This window comes from Tauraco erythrolophus, chromosome 14 (genome assembly GCF_009769465.1).
Source record: "Tauraco erythrolophus isolate bTauEry1 chromosome 14, bTauEry1.pri, whole genome shotgun sequence".
NCBI lineage: Eukaryota > Metazoa > Chordata > Aves > Musophagiformes > Musophagidae > Tauraco > Tauraco erythrolophus.
The window spans coordinates 16,847,537-16,869,254 of NC_141478.1; the positions used below are offsets into that span (position 1 = coordinate 16,847,537).

General features: G+C 36.0%; 1 protein-coding gene across 2 annotated transcripts in view; it reads right to left on the reverse strand.

The window, feature by feature from the left end:
* The window catches only part of LRRC49 (leucine rich repeat containing 49), a 49,634-nt gene extending 27,916 nt beyond the window's left edge, over positions 1-21,718 (reverse strand). The window contains exons 1-9 of one of the 2 annotated variants that reach the window (XM_086620203.1): positions 21,665-21,718; positions 20,797-20,859; positions 20,137-20,224; positions 19,228-19,425; positions 17,523-17,622; positions 16,251-16,454; positions 14,580-14,646; positions 6,578-6,721; positions 2,616-2,677 (exon numbers count right to left, since the gene is read on the reverse strand). In XM_086620203.1, the coding sequence (XP_086476329.1) occupies positions 2,616-2,677; positions 6,578-6,721; positions 14,580-14,646; positions 16,251-16,454; positions 17,523-17,622; positions 19,228-19,425; positions 20,137-20,224; positions 20,797-20,859; positions 21,665-21,718 (980 nt within the window). The remainder of the gene's footprint in view (positions 1-2,615; positions 2,678-6,577; positions 6,722-14,579; positions 14,647-16,250; positions 16,455-17,522; positions 17,623-19,227; positions 19,426-20,136; positions 20,225-20,796; positions 20,860-21,664) is intronic. The other variant, XM_086620204.1, reaches the window with a different exon arrangement.

Sequence of the window (21,718 nt, forward strand, 5' to 3'; positions counted from 1 at the left end):
AGATCAGCATCAACTTTTACAGCAATCAATTTTAGTTTATATTACCTGGCCAATACCTCCTTCTTTACTAGAAATCTCTGCAGAGAAGACGCAAGAGTCTGAGGCTCCTCTGAAGAATGAGGAGAAAAAGAACAGTGACTAAACGCATGATAGAGTCTCATGCCTCAAATAGTGACAAATTTTAAAAGGCATTCCCAAATTTTTTACTGAAAGATTAATTCATGTATGTAAGTATGTATCAATTTAAGACTCAAAGATTTTTGCTGACATACAAATATAGGAAGGGAGCTTTGCATGGCACTTTTCCATGGGAGCACTGCCTCAAAAATGCTACTTTTTTCTTTAAGGATAACTAATAAAATATTGCAATGAACCTGTGACATAACTATATCCAGTTTTTGGCAATATACTTTGCTGTTTGTTTCTGTTTGCAGGCTTTCTCTATGCGATACAGATAAATGAATTAGAATATCTGTGTATCAATTTGATTATCATCTGAAAGAAAAGTCAGTTGTATAGACACAACTGTTTCTAGGAAAAATAATTATTAAAATTACCATATGGCACATAGTAAACCCAGATAAGTGACTCACAACACCACACGAAATCATTGAAAAGGGTTGTAGGAAAGTTCAGATGTAGCACAGCAATTCACTAGTAACGTGGTTGCAGATAACTTCTTCAGTCGGTTCAAACAATACAAAGCCAAGTATCAGAACGCGGATGGTCAGAAGTATACTTTTATATCTGATCACTTTCCTGTTAGAAGACATATCTACTACATAACTCAAAATTAGGAATTAATGTGGGTTTTAGCCTTTTGAACTGTTATATGCAATAGAAGATTATTATTTCAAAAACCCAAGCTAAATGTGATCATCAAAAGAAATTTTTGGTTTGGTAAATAAAAAAGTTTAACTAATCCATCTATGTACCTACTCACATACGTATAAAAAATTTATAGAAAAGCAATATCTTCCATTTCACATTAAGATTATATTTGTATACCTATTCCAACTACAAGTTAAAACCAAATTATATATTTGCATGCATGTTGTAAATATTTGTAGCTTACATGAAAACTAGATCTATCAATAGTTCAAATAAAGCCTCAATGAATAAATGACAACAATCATGATAAAGTGCCAAGAAGCAAGCTACCAATTACATAGTTTGAGAAATCTATTCTTAAAGCCTCGCAGAAAAACTGAAACATTTTTCCTCCTTTGAACATTGTAAAAATAACATGAATTTGCATAAAAATGTGAGAAAAGAGTCAGGAAGCTACACAAAATACACCAAGTACATAAAAAGACGCAGAAATTCCACTGACTGCAGTGATGCTCCCTGATGGCAAGGGAGCCAGCTACTGCAGTCCCCTCATTGTTCTTGCCAAGCTAAGACATTTTTCAGCAAAACAGAAGAAAAAAAAAAAAAGGCATATTTCAATTCTGGAAATTACCCAAGAGAAGCAAAATGCTAACCCCTCACTTTATTATGTCAATTTAAAACACAAAATAAACATACTAGCAGATTAATTAAGTGAAGAGCATATTAAAGATTCCTGCAGTTCATATTTCATTTTTTTTAAATGCTTAATACCCATGAGTATTTAAGGACATCTATCACATTGGTGCTTTAAGAACCCAAGGAGCACAGACAAGTAGGTTGGAGCTGTCTGCAAAAACCGTAATGCAGGTCAACTTAAAATATTCAAGTACCTATTACAATAAAAGCTCATACCAAGTATAACATTTTACAGAGAAAGCAGACACCACAAGAACAGCACAGTGTTTCCAGTAACTAGAACATGAAGCATCTTTCCCCTCTCCCACATTAAATTATTTTATTCTAAGCAATGAAGGCTGCTGGTAATTAAGGGATAAAAAAAATAAAAGAACATACCCAAACTGAAGATAATGCAGGCACTTCACTTTTTTTTTTTAAATATTGGCACTACTATAAATGCAGACTCCCAAAAATGCTTTAATATTGAAAAAAAGCACAGAAGACAAACATTTCTATCTATTTATAACAAAATGCACTTAGTTACTTGAAACTATAGAAGTCCTGCTTTGAAAGTTGAGCTATTCTGCTTCTGCTATCTGGTTTAAAAGGGAAATAACCATGAATATACCTTCTAGACTTTGTGAAAATATGGACAAGTAAAATACAAGCATGAAGTAATCTCATCATTATAAGCAGAATCTGACTCAGCAGCTTGTGAAACTCCATAAATACCGTAACTGCATGTTAAAAATAATATATATCTTGTGTTATGTTGCTTTAACAGATATGTAGCTTAACAGTAAAACAACATATATACAAAACTACTTTTAATTTTGGTCATAGTTCTAAACAATACAGTAATTTTAAAATTAAAAATCTAAGTTTCTTGGTAGAACACAGTACAACTACATTTAAATGCAAAGGGTTTCAAGAATTTTTATGTATACAGTAGAAAATACACAATGGCTTGATTATGTTATCTGACATGTTATGGGGAAAAAAAAAAAGTACCTGCATTCATAGTGTTGAATCTAAATTTTAAGGAAATACAGCTCCAATAGCATACTTCAAATTACTGGTACGAAGAAAACTGCTGTTTCCCTTACCTAGATATATTGTTGAAGCTGAGGAAGAGATGTTGGAGACGGGGCAAAGTATCCACATCTTTCTGGAAGGAAAGAGAGAGGCATAAATTCAGTAGCTGAAAGCAGCTTTTGAACCTCTCTACCTTGCCTGATGAAATGCCTTCATCTCTATACGCTATAGCCTTGCTGCAACATTGATTTCTGTTGATCGTGCAGCTCCATTTCTCCCTAGTGCAGACTGCAAGGGAGTGTTTCAGTGCAGATATCAGCTCTGCAGAACAAGCTGCATCACTTGCAAAGCAAATGATGTTAAAAGAGGATAAGACTGCTGCTGGTTTCTGAACAGGCTTTTGGGAAATAAGCCAAGGCACTGTCTCAGCATTTAAGCTGCAGTATAAACACACTGTAAAAAACCCCAAAAGTTTATTTTGTGACCATGCTGAAATAAGGTTTTTGAAGTGCAATACAGTAGTGCAATTAGCACTACCAAACAGCAGCAACTATTCTGTCAGAGAATGATCTGAAGGACTCTGTCACCTTTACAATTAAAATTTATAAGGAACGAGTTTCCAGAATTAATATTTACAAATTTAATATATGCCATTAAAGACCTTTGCAGATAACCTCTAAATAGCAAATAGCTCAAATATTAGTAAGATCAAACTTCATTTATGAAATATAGATCTACAATGGCCAGACAGCACAGTCTGCAGTCATTCATATGCCATTCAGACTGCACACCTAACCCTCAGTTATGAGTCTGCACCTCCTTATCCTACTAAGGAGCATATTCCAACTTGCAACCATTGGACACAAACCTGTTACTTACAGCACAGGGAAGTGTCACAGGACTCACTACCTTGCTTTTAGCCACAAATTAAATCTACAGCCCTTCCTCCCTCTATCTGATTTGTGACATGCCTACATAGCATTCCAGAACCCAAAATAGTTCATTCTATCCAAGCAGGTGAACACAAGGCACCTCTAAACATATCATGCAGCTGCTATTAATGAAACACTCAATGTGAGCTAACAAGCACTGCTGAGAGTCGTAGCTTTGTATACAATAGCTCAGGTCTGTAGCTGCAAAACTGGTTCAGAGCTGTTCTGAGTCCTCCCAGATCAGACCATGGAAAGACTGAGTTCACAACTGTCTGTGGAATTACATCTGGATGACCCAGCTCTCCCTAAGGCTACTTAGCATTGATGCTTAAAGGGGTAGGTGCATGTGATACAGGTGGATATATACAGGAAGACAGGTATTATAGGGTTGTGCACAGTAATTCTTAAGCAGCAAGGATTGTAACTAATCAAAGAAGTTTTCATTGGAGAACACAAAGTCATTTCCCCTGAAGATAAAAAAAAAAAGGCTCCAGCTACTTCAGTTTTGATACTAAGTCATACAGGGCAGTGGACGTTCAGCACAGGAGTTCTACGAAAAGCTGGTGAACACCTTGACCAGTCTTTCTTTGAGTCTAAGATCAAGATGCAGATGACAAATTTTAATACCTCAAAGCAATTAAGCAGGTCCATCTTTCAAACAAAGAATCAGCTCATCTTCCTAACAGCAGATCCTAATTCACAACTGGATGGAAAGTAAATAGACAATCTATAATTCATGGTATGTATAGATTCGTGCTTTTAATGCCATATGAGACCCTTTGTTCATTTATTCTGTTTGTTTACTGTTCTTCAGAACAGCCAGACTTCTCAAAGACACTTGCAACCCTTTAAGATAGGATTCTGCTGCAAACCAAGCCTCAGGACTGCCTTTTTAAATCCTACAGCTTTGGATGAACTACAATTTGTTCTTACAAAAAGAACTACTTGTGACTCAAGGACTTCCAGTCTCCAATGAATGCCTCAAAGGCAAAAAATTGTCCCAAAATTGTTAATCTAAGGCCAGTCGGTTGTAAGAGATGATTACATATTTAATTGCTCATATAAGCTATAATCTAGTTTGATAACTTGAATTATTCAATATAGTTGACTCTAATGGGTATGGAGTTTAGTATGGAACCTCATTTTGTTTGACAAATGAGTATCATCTTCCCTACATAAGAATAATTCACTTACAGCAGGTGGGGAGGGGGAAGGTGAAAAATAAGGAAGGTTCACAAAAACTGTACTGAAAGTTATTTAAATTATATTGATTTTATTTCATGATTTTGGTAGAGCAAGCTTTTTTAAATTGAGTTTATATTCTTTCATTTAAAGGAATAATCAAGTTTACAAAGCTTTATTAATAATGTTAGTGTTGTCGTAGTAACTAACTAAAACACAGTCCAAAAACTAAACTAAAACACAGAAACCAAATTCTTCTAATGAACTTAGAGTGAAAATTTTGCAGTCAAGTGCTACATGATAACTATATAATGATTAAAATAACACCACCACCCCTACACACAGTCAACCATAAGAAAACCTAAACCTCATCTTAAAGGAAAGAAATATAAACCCCCTCCTTTCAACTACTCAAGTACTCCAGCAATAACGTAACAATATCATGGATATTTCATAAAATGATATAATTTGTTTCTATATTTCTGGATTTTCAGTAATATCATATTGCAGCAGATTCTGAATTTCAATACAGAAGTAGTGCAGCTTTCATTTTCTCCAGGGTGTTTCTCCTCAAAAAAATTAAAACAAATCTAAGAAAAGAAATGTATGTACATTGTTGTGCACAGAGAAAAAGAAAAACACCTATCACTAAAATAAGAATAAGATTTTATTTTAGGAATGAGACATATATTTTACTTTAGGCTTCAGACAGTATGACATGTCCAAGACTTGACTTCATATGATTTAAGAGTCCTTCCCTACAGGAAGGACAGTTAGTGTCATACTTGCCAAAATCACCATCCAATAAAAAACAAAGCAAAAAAACACCCACCCACCCACATTCCATTAGCATTTAACCAGGGTAAAGAAAAAAAAGCAAAACATTAGACAAAATAAAATGCTTCCTTGAAGAGAACATCATCTTCTGAAACACTATCTCTGGCCAGCAAAGACTAAAACATTGAGATACAGAAAGTCCAAGCCTGTAACTCACTAATTTAAATTTTATGCTGACTCTCCATTTGTGACAACAGGAAGCAAGGAGAAAGTATGAACTACATCTGAGAGAAGTGGAAAAGGCCACAGCTACAAGCGAGGAGGATAATTCTAGGTAACATAACTGATGTAGAGGGAAGGCACACTAACAGAATCAGCAATAAGCAGAAATTTCTTATTTTTGAAGTGTAAAAACAATTAATATATGACAAGTAGCAGAAATTTGAGAAAGGAAAGGCTCAGCAGCAATAGAAGACCAAGAACTAAAGGAATTATGAGGGCCAGAAAAATATAGCTATTTAAGTAGACTTACTGTATTGTTTTCAACAGTGCTTGTTCAAATAATCTACTTGCCATACCTGAACTACAACTTAGAAACTGCAAAATGAAAAGCTTTATTTTTTAGAACAAAGACTTACAATGCTGGGTTAAAGCTTCAATTGGGAAAACTCTGCTTTTAGGATCAATATCTATTTTCTCTGCATTTGCCTCAGAAGTATTCATAAGGAGATGAAATTTAAGATGGTCTGACTGCTTAGCTGAGCTACAGAAATTGAGAGGGTTTGTTTCTAAGAAACAAACTTCTACAAAAGAAGAGTCTCTAAATTTGCATGTTAGAACCACAAAGCTTCTTCAGAATCTTACCCCCACCAGAGCACCATCATGAGCTATCAAAATTTGAATCCCTACAAGTGATCACAATTAAACAAAATAGCACCAAATATAAATTGCTGGTTTTTTCACCTTTATGTTGCAGTAAGTACTGCAGCAGAACATCATAAGCAACAGAGTAAGGGAAGACACAAGATTTCACAACTCTGAAATGCTTATATGGTTTAAGCAAGTTACAGTAACAGTTCATTTTGTTAAAAACAAATAAAAAAAAAGAGAAAAGAGAAAAAGACACGAGTTTTGTTCCTTACTATAGCAGAGACTTGATTGTGACGAAGGTTGAGCTCTGTGAGCGAATCCAGTCCATTAAGGTTTTCCACAGTGGTTAGTAGGTTTCTGGCAAGGTTTAACACTCTCAGTTCACTCAAATGACTGATGTTTTCTATTTTAGTAATCTATGAAAGAGGTATAACTATAAACATGCATACTGTGTTTTATATAGATATACAAGAGATATATATAGCACATACTTTTCTTTTAAAGTATACATGAACAATCAATAGCGTGCTTGTATATTTTTCTAAATCGTGACAATCATGTCAAATTGCTGAAAACAAGCCAGTCTGCTAGAGATTAAGTACTAATATTCACTTCACTAATATCTTTCTAGTCATACTGCAGTCAAATCAGTCAGCACTTCCTTCCTCACCATCAGAAATTAGGTTACTTCAGCTGTGCTGTTCTGTAGCAGCAACCTCAACGACATCATGAAACTAAGACGACACCGGTGACATAATAGTATGCCAAAACGGGGAAATCTGGTGCACGGCTGATCCTTAATTTTTCTGCAAAGGCACTAAAACATCTATCCGAATCTCCTGGTACCTATGCTACAAGAACGTGCAGCATCATACCTCCCCACTACCACACACCTCTGCACCAGTTTCCCTTTATGCCTCTTAAAAAGCCAGTAGCAGCATTCACGGCACTATCTGCAGGAGCTCCACAAACAGACTTTCCAGCAGGTCGTAAGGACAGAAACCTGCTGTGAGCCAGGGGCAAGGAGCAGCCACAGCCCACTGGAGAAGAAAGCAATTATTCTGAAACTGAAACTTGTAAGAAAGGTTTACGAGCAGGTAATTGCTGGAATCAGTAAGACAAAAGTTAGGAAAGAAAGAAGCAGCATCCTCAGTTTGGATACACAGCACATTTGCTTGACAGTCCTGTCCCAGCACTTCTTCGACAACTCATGGCTTCCTACGATTAGAAAAACTGAGGGAACAAAGCAAGCGGCTAAACTACAGAAAACAGGGAGCTCCCCTGAGGTTTGTTTTTATACTTAATACCCTATTGTAAAGATTCAGGTGATACTGATCAAAAACTCACAAAAAAAAAAATCAAGACAGTAATAATAGTTACTGCCCCTTAATTTTATTTTTGGCTTCTAGAAATGCAACTGTGTTTTACAAAGGCATTAATTATTGCCCTGGGTTCATTTCCTGTTGTTTGTATTTCTCAGAGTGATCCACTCATGGATCTCTTAAGAACCTCTATCCAGATATTTATTTCTTATAGTGGTCTAGGATCTGTCTCCAGTATTTATGAAGACATTTACACAGGGCTTGCATACAGCAATGTATCATGGAGAAGCTGAAATATTCCCACTGCACGGGGGGATGTTCCTATCATACTCTTACTGAAACCCATGCTATACAGCAGAAAGAAGGCAGCAGGTTTTCCTGTGAAAAAGACCTCAGTCTTCCACAACGTGTGGCAGTGCATCCAAGGATACAGTGCACCAAGCTATTAAGTACAATGAATTCCCTTTCAATTAGAACGATCATCTGCCGGACCACGGTAAGCTCCCTTTGACACCGTGTACTCAGGCACATGATTCCTCCTCAAAGCTGCCAACAGCACTTAGATGCAGACAAGCAAGACAGTGACTGGTGTCACACACCTTCCCAGTGATAATGAACTTTCAGAGATGCTTTAGACCAGTACAAATCTGGCTATACCAATTTCCATAAAGTGTCTAGCAGCTCCTGGAATGGGAGAAGAGGTAAGGTAGCTGTTATTTAACAGTTTGAGAACACATAATGTTGTTGGCGATTCTCATATATATATACACAGCCATATGTACACAAACATACATGTATACATCTGTAAGTCTACGACAAATGACTTGAACATGCTCCTATAAAAAGTATTTCAGCAATTTTTCCATTAAAAAGCATACAAAAATAGATATTTAATTTTGGTTTTCCTAACACCAAATCAACTTTTGATTCAACTGCTAATTAACCTATTATGCATCACCTATTTATGGGTATCATGAGTAGAAAATTGTTAGGATACAAAAATATTACAGCAAAAGGAATAGAAAATACCACCCTTTAGAACAACCTATTTAGACAGAAAGACTTGTAAAAGCAAAGCCAAGAGCAGATGGTTAGCATGAAGAGCAGACCTCTGCAGATGTCTGCTTAGCTAGAATTACAGCATGCCACAATACAGAATTATTATTCCTGGCATTTTACTGCTATTGCAAAGATACTGATTTCATCAGCAATGTATAGAGACATTGTTTATCATTTTGCTAAGTTTTAAGATTAATTCTACTGCCTTTTCTATGTTTTAATTATGCATGTACACATGAAGATACATCAGGTTTTAGTAGGTATAGACTACATACAAGCCATTATTGCCTCTTTTCAGAGGATTCAAATAATATTTATTTTACTAAAAAGAAATTACATCTATGACTATTTTCTATTAAATATAAATATAGGATTATTATTAGCTATTTCAAATTGTTTTTCTAAATACACAAGTCAAAGACTTGTAAATATTGAACAAAACCACTATTCTATTTTCTTGTTTGCTTGTATGTTTGACTACTTAGCTATGAAGTAGATTTATTTCAGAAAAGATGTTATGCACCACTCATCAATAAATAACTGCACAAGAGTTACATCTTTTAACACACATTTCTGATATTATTGAAAAGAAGTCCATGCCTGAAAAATCAGTTACATTTTTTTTCTTTTAGTTATATCCTTGAACTTTTGGCAAGGAAAATGATTCACAGAATTAAACAGAACACAAAAATAACTCTAATGACTTTCCAAAATTTAAAGCATTACAGAATAAATTTCATTCTAAATAAAGTTAGAATGAAATTCAAGTTCAACTTCACTTAACACGTTAGTTCACTGGAAGACAGAGTAAAGTCCATTTTAACCCTACGTAAAATAAAAAGGTTTCAAATAGATTTATATGGAAAAAATACAATTTATACTATTTACCTTGACAGCAAAGATCGAGCCAACAATCAGCATTCTCTCCGTAAACTATTCAGAGTGCTCAGAAGTGCGCTATTTAAGAACTAAACGTGTAGTTCAAAATTAAACACAAGTTTAGTGCACTAAACATACCACACACACAGTCATGGGCAGGGTCTCTGAATGACGCAATATTATCTGTCTCTATCAACACGTTAATAACCATAGAAACAGAGTCTCTGCACAAAAATTTAATTAAATCCTATGAAGACACTGTATTTTCTTAAAAATTTTTACCGAGCAGTATCAAAATCAAGAGCCTTACTAAATTCTATATGAAAGCAGGCAAAGGGCAGTAATATGACAAGGGAATTCACATTTTGTCTTTTTCGTAAAGCGCAGGTATTTAATGCAATATTTCACTAGGCATTACATTGATTTTTTTTTTTTAACCTTCTTTTGGATATTTAATATATGAAGGGATTTTCTTTAAGTAGTAATAGATCTGAAAACTTGATTTGGAAAAAAAAAAGAAATCATACAAGGTTTATCATTAAGCTTTGTGGGACACTATACTTCAATGTTTTAATGTACATCCCGTTCCCAGTACATTTCTCACTTGGGCGGAAGAAGTGTCAGAGTTCAGACTAAATCATATTACCCAAAAAACCCAGCATGCAAATAAATCAAAACATTTTCCCCAAAGTGAACAAAAATGAAAGTTTTCTCCTTCTGTTTTTCCTAACCTCCAACCTCATGGAAATATTCCAGTCTTAGAAGTTTCACAGTCTGCATTCCATCTATGAGATTGATTTACATCTCAAGAGAGAGGGAAGGACGGACTAAGACTAAAACAGGAATCTAGCTTTCCTCTTAACTGCTACTACTCCATTAACATTAACAAAAATAAATAATTTCTAGCTAGGCTCTACCACTATTTTTGAAAAAATAGATTAATAATATTCATTGACTGCGTCACTGATCACAACCCTTTGAGTCTAGCAGTCCAGCCAGTTTTCATTTCACCTCACTATCCACCTACCTAGTTCAAATCTAATTTAATTTAAGCTTGTCTATAAAGATGTAGCGAGAGACAGTGTCAAATCCCTTCCTAAATTCAAGATAAAATACATCCACTGCACTGCACTCATCTACTGTGCTCGTCACTTTGTTGTAAAACGTCATTTCCTACATAAATTCACGGTGACTACTCCTGGTTGCCTTCTTGCTGTAGTATGTTTGGAAATAGTTTCCCGGACTATTTGTTTCATCACGTCCCTAGGGATTGAGGTGAGGCTGCCTTGTTTCATAGCATCTGACATATACTCATTTCATAGAATCATAGAATCGTTAGGGCTGGAAGGGACCTTCAAAGGCCATCTAGTCCAACCCCCCTGCAAGGAACAGGGATATCTCCAACTAGATCAGGTTGCTCAGGGCCTCATCCAACCGGGCCTTGAACGTCTCCAGGGATGGAGCATCCACCACCTCTCTGGGCAACCTGTTCCAGTGTTCTACAACTCTCACGGTAAAAAATTTTTTCCATTTACATGTCAACCCTGTTTTAGGCCAATTACAGCCTATGCAACAATTTGCTCCCTGAGCAGACACCATTCAGGCAAAACTTACATCCAAGTTCCAGCTTATCGATAGCTTTTTTGAAAGAATCTATTATTTCCTCCTGGAGAGTTTGGTATCGAAACCTAACTAACTAATTACTAACTTAACAACAACAGGTTTTGTAATAAAGCTACAAACATTTTCTTCAAAACCACAAAACCATCTTTTCAACATAATACAATCAAAAAATAAATGCAAAACCAAGTGCACAAGTTGAGCAGTGCCTTTAAGAGCAGGAATTTTCTATTATGGTCCAAGAATATCACATTAAGAAAATCCTGAAAATACTCCTGGCAACAAGATAAACAAGATACCACAAAGACAGCTGTCTTTTTCTAGAAAATAGCCTTAAAGTTTTGTGCTGGATCAAGGATTGCAAGGCCAATTTTTGCAAGGCCATGTAGTGATAGGACAAGGGGTAGTGGCTTTAAACTGAAAGAGGAGAGATTTTGATCCGACGGAAGAAATTCTTCCCTATGAGGGTGGTGAGGCACTGGAACAGGTTGCCTGGAGGAGTTATGGATGCCCCATCCCTGGCAGCTTTGAGGGCCAGGTTGGATAGGGCTTTGAGCAACCTGATCTAGGGGAAGGGGGGTTGGAACTAGATGATCTTTAAGGTTCCTTCCAACCCAATCCATTCTACGATTCTATGAAGAATATGTACTTCCCATGTACACAGCATTAAATAATTTCTCACATCTGTAATAAACACAACTTTGAATATAAAATGAAAACAAAAGTACCACAGAATATTCTGTAAGTATAAGAAATAGAGTATGACTGAAAAGATGGTAACATTAAGTAACCTATACAGTGTGTTTTACAGTTACTGGAAGTGAGAAACGGAAAATGATGTCAAGAGGAAATCTCATATTCACATATTCATCCTACACTGGCAGACAATGACACAGTTGTACACCACAAGTGAATTACATTTTTCCATAGCTATAAGAAAAGACAACCTAAGTGATGTACACAACAAAAGTGTCATTACACCTTTCACCTGAAGTAAGAACCATCCTAATAAAGGAAAATTGCTGTGCATCACTGCCCCCAAATCTTAAATCTGACTAGATTTTTTTTGTAGAATATTTGACTTCGCTGTAAGAATGGGGTGCAGGATAACACCACAAGCAGTCTAAGAAAACAAATGTATCAAGAGCCTATTAAGATTAAGTAAATCCTATTTTATACTTTTTTTTTTCCATTATGACTGACAAGCAGGATATTCTGTTTCTGCATTTTTTATTCCAATTGATCTGTACTGAATTAAAGAAAAAAAAGTCATATGTATGTTAGAGACAGGACATTATATAAACAGAACAATGATCAGAATCCACTATTTTGAACTACATACCAAGACTTCATTTTTAATTCTACTGATCTGTTGTTTAAATTGCTATGTTATGGAATATTGGAACACGTATTTTGAAGTTCTCAAAACCAATTCTGTGGTTGAAGTCTGGTTTTGAGAAATTTATGAGGTGGAAAAAAGTATTGTTTAAGACAGACTAGAAGGCTGCCCTAAATAAAGATCCCACAAATCTGAAAGTGAAAAGACAAAGCCCCATTATTCATCATCTAAAAAGTAAACAAAAAACCAAACCCAGATTTCATAACAAGACAGTAGTATACTAAGCTAGTATCTCAAACCCAGCATTTCTTCCCTTCTTCATTTCTTCCCTTCTGCCTTCAAAAATAACTAGTAATATGTATGGCAGATTAGTGGTTTAAATCGAATTCCTCAAAGACAGGAAAAAAGAATGTTAACATGAAAAATTGAACATCTTTAAACTGGAAAGGAACAGAAAACTAATTTATTAGCAGAAAAGAAGTTGATAGTCTTTATTTGGTCTTTCTGTGAAAAATACACTAAAACTACCCAAAAAAAAGCAGTAAACAATTCATTCAATTTCCTAGCATTTTTGCCTTTCACGTGTGTAGTCATGATTAAAACTTTCTGAAAAACAAAAGCACTTCTTATGCTCCAGAGATTTAACTCCTGATGCAGGATAATTTGCTACATTTTCTGGACCAAAGTAGGTCTATTATTACGAAGCTAATCCATCAGCAGTTAGTTGGGCACTATGCCCAAAACTCCTAATAAAGTTCTAATTAATGTTAAGGGAGTTGTACAGATACTTGGAAGAAAAAAAAAAAAAAAAGAATCAGATCTACTCCATGATCATTCGTTAAGAGTTGTGCATGACCCATGTTTCATTCCCGTTCACGATTCCTCCGCTTATAGCTGTGCCAGTCAGCACACGTACATAGCACATGCCTTGTCCGCAAGTATTTTTATCAAAAACTTAAAAAACCCCAAACTTACAACAGCGATAAGAGAAGGATTATAACTACACAAACATTTAGCCATTTCCAAACATAGTTACTGTAAGACTCCAAGGGCAACGTCATTATCTGCTCCTAGACTGCCTCTACCACTGTAGAACATGCATACTATTAGACTAATGTTATTCTAAGAAGCCACAAACTTATTGTGTCACATACAATAACTCATTACAGTGCTAGCTTGTCTTTTTCTTTTTTTTTTTCTTAAAAAAAAAGCATTTCCATTCCCCACTGTCAAGCAATTTGTGTAATAAAGAACACACACATGGAAATCAGTAAGACGTCAAAACTGTCAGAACAGGAATCCAGAAAATTCACACATTGGTCTTATATAGTCACAATAACCATATGTTGCTTTAAACAGCTCAATTACAGAACATTCTGTATCATACACATTTAAAATTTATTTTACAAAAGAATACTATATCTGACTTGCTCTTAATACTTCATGCTGCTTCTGACATTCCCATTAAACACGAACCTTCCTCTTACGTGTACTACAGCTAGAACTTTATGCACTGTTTGAAACAGAATTGACTGCTCAGTCTAAAACTGAGGACACTGAATAGACATTAAGAGACTTTAGTCCATTCAGAAGCACGAACCACTCCAGAGCTAGGACCCATTCTGCTTTCTCCTGTACAAATTTAAGTCTTCTACAGATACGTAAGGGATCTCATTTTGTAAGATCACCAATAGTAGAAACAACACAACAATCAATAGGACCTTAAATTCTTATATGACTTCTAAGTCTACTACAAACTACACAACTACTTACACTAGATTATTACTCTGTAGAAGCAAGTGCTATTACAGTCAGTTGACTCAGCGTTTTAATCACTGTAACTTTTCAAAAGTACAATGCTGAAATTACAAGAGACTTCATACCAAGATTCAAACCAACACCACACCACCTTCATTAATTTATTGATTCCTGTGACCTCAAGAGTTGCAAAATTTGCTACCAGTTCACTTTCAAAAAGCAACAGTTTGGTAAAAGAAACGAAAAACACATGATGTCTACACAAGAAACTTAAATAATCAAGTTGTTGTACCGTACCTGATTTCCATGAAGATCTAAAACATCAAGATTTATTAGGTTCTCCAAATTTGAGATCTTCTTTATTCTGAAAAGATTTCAATTATGATAAATTATTTTTCATATTAGATAAAAAGTATCTTTCATTTTCCAACTACAACAAAACTTAGCCATGTGTTCCTGCCTGCCAAGTGTAACAGAATAATAACAAAATTCTGAATCACATAAAAAGAAGTGATTGAACGAGTATGCCTTAGACTATCACCTTCTCTTCTGACTGACAATAATGCAATAGCAGCAGCAGCATGTACACATCTCTTCTAGGAAGACAAAAAGGGAAGGAATTTTTGCACTACTAGAAAACAGTCAACAACCAACCTGTCTAGATATGTAAATAATAAAACCCCATTATTATTGACAAACAGCTAACTCCAAACCAGCTTGAAGAAAGACTACAGTGACACAGGCTTTTGAGATTTTGTTGGAAGAACAGAGAATAAAAAAAAACACCCTGTAAGCCACAGGCCCTTTCTAGACAACATTATAGATCTCCAGATTTGGCAGCACTTCTCCTCTCCCTGTACAACCTCACTGTCTTAAAACTTTTCTTTCCTGTCCTATTTTCTCACATTCTAAACACAGGTTATTATATATTCAGTATCATCATCTACTGGCTGATATTAAACATCATGTGTATGATGCATTTGCTTCAAGAATGATCAAAGATCATATATAGATGAAGCTAAAAACAAGTTGCTAGGAACTGTGTCTGACTTGTACTCATAAACGAGTACGTCTCGTTCTAACTACTTCCAGACTACACTTCCACATAAACAATCTATACAGTATTCAATGTAGTTACGATTTGGAAAATAATTCCTTCAAGTGCCTTAAAACTATTGTTCCCATGCTCTAATGTTTTGCTATAAACAAAATTAATTTATACAAGTGAGATTTTTAATATAAAAGCTATAAGCTCTAGTAACATACTGCACTAGGGAAAGTTGTCAATTTTGAATACAGGCTGAATTAGGAGATAAATTCCTTGTAATCTGCACATAACTGAAGTTTGTTTACCAGTTCTTCCTTTACTAAATATAAAGAAAATAAGGAAACCGAACAAAATCAGAGCACAACCCTTAGATGCGTAAGCAATTCCACAGATACTTCTGTTAAATTATTGGAATTGAAGGCTACAGGATGTGAACTGTATTTTTAGAAACACAACTAGTTGTATCTCCCAACAGAATAGAATCAATAAGTAAGCAACAAAATCCATGATTCATCTGTCTGACTTTTTTCCCAGCTAAATACATCAAGCAGAAACACTTTTCATAGGTTATAAAGAATCAATGAGTACTTTATGTGATGTGGAAAGAGGCTCCACCTGTCACAAAAGTTTAAGAATAAGTATTTATTAGTCAATCAGAACAAAAGATCAGATGGAAACACGTAAAATACTTCAGAACCATTGCTAAAATTTACATAAGAAAGGAAATGTCTGAAGAACATTAGGAGCAAAAACTGTGTGCTTCCTCAGTGGGATACCTAACACTTAGGGTTAGGGATCAGCTCACTGGTCTCAGCCAACATGACAATCTGAAAATTCTTTACATAACAGATACAATAACAGATCACAGTTGTTACACCACAAAGAAGTAGGGTGCTCTAAGTTAGTTTTATTATTTTTACCTGTTCTTTCCCAACAAAAGGACTCTTAGGGATCTCAGAGTTGAAAGACCACTTATTTCCTCTATCTGATTATCGTATAAATCTAAGAAAACCAGATGTTGCAGATTAGAAATATTTTGGATTCGGGTTATAAAGTTATGTTGGAAATTCAAAAGGCGAAGATGATCTTCCCCATCGATAATTGGACATACTGTCAGTTTTTGCCTGGAAGGAAAAAAGAAAACAAACCAAAAAAGCACAAGTAAGTAACAAATTGGTAATCCACCTTCTACTCACCCTCTCTGACCGAACCTAGGAAAGTATATTAACCTAAGGTAATATTATGGTAACTAGGTTTGCTAATGAAATTCTGTAAATAAAGCAGTAACGCCTTACTATAAAAAAAAAAATCTCTTGAAAATACAGCAGAAGTGCTTCCAAAGTTCTCTGACAGCCCATCCTCTTTATCGGAAATTTGCTTGTTACATGAAAACTACACGGAAATTTTGTGTTGTGACCACATTAAAATTTCAGTATTAAAATATTCAGTATAAAATTTTAGGTACAGCATGCCTCTTTTTTCATCAGATACCACACAAGCAGCCTGTTTAGAACAGGATTCGAAGTGTTCTATGTCTATGGAATTTTTCTTTGGTTTATAGAACTTTACATTTAAAATATAAATACATGAAATAATAAGCGTTAATGTGAAAAGTAAAAGATATAGGAAATCATGCTGAAAACGGTTATTCTAATTTTAGGATTATTCCAGAAGGAGCCCTACTGACCTGACAAGACTTTCTGGGCTACATGAACATTGCCCCTGACAGAAAAAAAACCCACCAAAACAACACCACACACCACTACCCCCCAACTAATCTACAATTACATGTCTTTCAGATAAAACTTTTTATTTGTGGTCTGGCTGAGAAAAAGAAAAAAAAAACAAAACCACACTCTACAGTTCATGCATCAGATTAGAACTAATGGAGGCATAGCCTCTGACTCTACAGATGACTTGCATGACCTTGCTTTTGACTCTTAAGGTACGTCCTTAGATTACAATGAAAAGCTCTAACTGCCCTAGATGACTGCTGTATGGATATATTCATCACAGGGACACTCATAGAGAATTTCTTTATGAGACATAGTTCTCAAAAACACACACACAAATGAAACCAAACCCAGCGCTCATACCATTGACCACAGGTATTACCGGGTTACTCATCACTTTGGACCACCAGACACAAGAGTCACAAGCTACAGTGTGTGTGCGCTCCATAATCTTCTCACCTTTCCAGGGTAAGTCTATCAGAGTTCAGTATTTTCTCTTCAGCAGTACGTTGTAATACAGGAAATGTTATTGATGAACTGCTCCCAAAATTTGTGTTATCTATCAGAAAAGCATACAGAGAATATATGAACTACTTCTTCGTAAAATAATTTCATTAACTACAGATAATAAAAGCAGAAATTTCTTTCTTATTAAGAGTTACACAGTACATCAAAGTGCTTTTTGCCTCTATTCAGTACTTTGAGTTACCAGTTTTCTTTCCTACCATTTTTTGTTTACGGCTATTTCCCTCCACATCCTCTTTCCAAAGTACGTCCATTTGTTTCATTTCCAATAGATTTTTATCAAATATTTGCTGTAAGCAGATATTTTTTAGATGCCTTTGTTTTGATTAGAATTACCCAATGATGTTTTAAGGTAAGGTTGTATAATTGTTTCACAATTTCAGTAGCTGAACTTAAAGAAGATATTACTAATTCAAGACAAATTTAAAGACACAGATCGAGTAGATGTAGACAGAACCTGAAACTAAAGCATCAAAACATTGAAACAGTACCACTGATCCACAAACGAACACAAAGCCTTTTAAAGATAACTGCATGCTACACCTAGTAATCATTGGTATTATATTTCACTCCATTATCAAGAAACAGGCAGCCCTTTAAAACATATTTACGAACCTACCCATCTTCACCCCTTTTGTTAACATAAGGGGGAAAAAGGAGAATGACTAAAAACATCCGCAAAATAAATCAACTTGTTCTGCGAGCTTTGGCTTAGTTGGAAAGTGATCCACTGAAAAATATTGGTCAAAAATAGATCATCATCCTTGCAGGGGGGTTGGACTAGATGACCTTTGAAGGTCCCTTCCAGCCCTAACCATTCTATGATTCTATGATCATGCATGCATACTACCACAAGGACATAGGTTCAACTTCCACGTGTTTGCTGCTTTTTTCCTCTTCCTTCAAATAAATCAACTACGGTAACAGGAAAAACATTAATTCTTCAATAAAGATAGATAAATGCTTTACTACTTTATGAAGCGAGCTCATTGTTGTCTGAAATATGCCATTAGAAGAGATACCTACACAAGTAAAAGATTTAGAATCTTTTCAGTGCTACTCCCTAACATTCTGTCACTACCTGCTCTAACAAATCAGTGTAACAACCAACATTCTCTATGTATCCTTCAAAGTGAAACAAAAACGCAAAGAAAAAAAATGATCATTGTGACCAAAAATAATCAATTAACATTGTTGCAAAAGACTTGAACTAGCTGCCTCTCAGGTTTTTAGGCCAGTAAAGATAAGACCAGAGACATTTTTAAAAATAAGTCTGAAACATGACCTGATGGCAGTACAGTGACTTTTTTCTCCCAATGTCATCTTCCTAAAGGTACGTGTGAAAGATCCCTGTTACTGCCCTTTTGATAAAAACAGGTTTATAAAAAGCGTATATTTAAATGTCTCTATTATATTTTGGAAAATATTTCTAGTGCTTTCCTGACAATGATCTATTAACCTCTCTTAATAGCCCAAGGGAATAGTAAGCAAAATTTGCTATTCAGTCATACATTCTGATAGCCAGAAGCAGCACATCTTACAGGTCATAACTCTTCAATAAGACATCTGTTTTTTTTTGTTTTTTTTTTTTTAAAAAAAAAAAAAAAAAGAGACTAACAAGAGAAGTTTTCACAATTACCTGAAGCATGTAAACTAATACTGTGGCTGCTTGGTCGGGATCTGGATTTTGTAGGCGTGTGAACAGAAGACTCGCCAAATCCTGGTAAAGAACCTGTATTCTGCTTCCACTCCAAACCAGAAAGGTCTGTCAGACTGGATGGTACTGGAAGATATATCTGCTTATTACGCACCAAAGGACTTAATATTCTTTGGTCTCCTGTGTGCGGAACAAAACCAAATGGCAGACTTCAGTTTACTCCATAATAATTTACATACTATCCCTAAAAATCAACCCATTCTGAACAACTGTTGGTCTTTATTTTCTACCAGAATGCATAAAGAATTGCCGTAATAATTAAACTGATCTGCTATCCTAACCAATATCCTAACCTATCCAACCAATCACTGTTGTCATATGACAGCCAAGCAGCAGCAGGGTGGCAAGAAGTGCTGGGTTTCAAGGCTGTTCCAGGCTTCATCACAGTTAGCAGTGATATCACCAAATATCTTGCTTTTCAAAGCCAAAAGCACACAAGCACAACTGGCAAACTCTCTCTTCCTGTCAGGGTTCTGAATTAGAAACTAATTTTGTCTAAATAAGTTAAAATGTTAAACATCCAACAAAATGTTACAGTAAAGAATTGTGTGGCTTCTGAGGAAATGGATAGTAAGGCACTTGTTAGATTGTGGCTTTGTAGGTAGAAGAAACAACGCTCTTCCACGGACAGAACGAGGGGCAAAAAGCAATGAAAAAAGTCATCTGTACTAGGCAGTAGAAGGATAGTGGGTTCAGGACATGATGGAGCAGTACTGATATGGAATTACTGTAGCCAGTTACATATTCTAATCATAATATAGTCTTTCTTTACTGTTCAGTTGTTAAAAAGAGATACAAAACACAAACAAACCAAACGCTATTGAAGATCACCTTGCCTTCCTGAATAGTTTTTTTCCAGATCATGCTGCAGAAGTCTACTGTGGAAAGATGACTGTTCTTTATTTATCCTGAATTCAAACTGTAACACAATATTTAAGACAAACGTTAAAGTTTTCAAATGCAAATGATGTCTTTACACAAACACACACAACCTTAGAACAACTACAGCTCTCAGGAAACTCTGAAAATGCTTTAAAAAAATTACATAATTACTCCAATAAAAAGAATATTCATTCTATTAAGATACTATGACTGAAAAGTTTCAGTGTTGGAAACTAAAACTAAAATATGGAAGTTACCATCACATTCATCTGCAGTTGACTAAATAAAAAAAAAACCCCACCCTATAACAAGTACTGCAATTACAGGAGGGAGAGAGGTACAGATAAAAACATAGGATATCATATATATATAAAGTTTATGGCAGGCTACAGTACATTCCCATGTTTTCATTTTATGTATCTTCAATAGGATGAAATAAATCACCAAAAGACTATCAGACACATGAGATATTACATTATCTTATATTATTAATTATATTAAAAGACAATATTTTTATTATTGAAAAGACAATTCCTATCTGAAAGCATACAAATTTGGATGTACCCTACAAATGCATTAATTAATATAACTATTAAAGGTAATAATTACCGATTTGCTTTTATCTGTTATCGATGAGGTCTGGATAACCAGCTGAAGACCACAATTATTAACCTGCAAGTTGGAAGGAAAAGAAATGTAGTATTACATTTTTCAAAAATGGATATCGATACAAAGAGTTGAATGCAAGTTCTTTTTTTTAAAAAAAACAATAAAGATATTTTCAACTGCAAAATCTGCCAAGAAAGGAACTATTTTGCAAAACTATTACAAAGAATGCGTCACAGCACTGAGTAACACTGAATAAATTTTAGGTTAAAAAAAACCCACAGTTTGTAGTTTTAAAAATACACTGAAAGTGCGACTTTCATGAGGATAACATCCTCACTATGAGAAAATTTACATTTGAATATGAGAATTTATTTACTTTTAAAGGGAAAACGTCTTTTTATTGGATTTCTACGAGAAAACGCAGCACGTCCCCGCCAAATAACCGAAGCGTTTAACAGAAACATTCACCCGGACGGGTTACGCACCCACTGCCCAGCACACGAGGGGCACACGGACAAGGTCAGCCTCCCCACGGCACAGACCCTCACCCTCCCCGCGGCCGCCCCCTCGGACGGCGGGGCCCAGCGGCGGCCCTGAGCCCCCGCCGGCCGCGCGGCACCAGCACCGCTCGCCGCGCCTCAGCCCACCGCGGCCGGCCGCGCACAGCCTCACAGCGCCCTCAGAGCCGCCGCCGCCCCGCCCCGGGCCGGGCAGGGCCCTCCCTGGCGAGGCGCGGCGGGACTCTGCGGAGCGCCTCGCCTCGGCTCGGGAGCGGCACAGGAGCGGAACGATCCTCTCTCCCCATCCCGCACACCGACGGCTGAGGAGAGGCGGCCGCCACCCGCCATCCCCGCACGGCAGCACCTACCGGGCCAGGCGCGGCCCGAGGGCCCCTGCCGGGCCGGCACTTGCTCGGCACCAT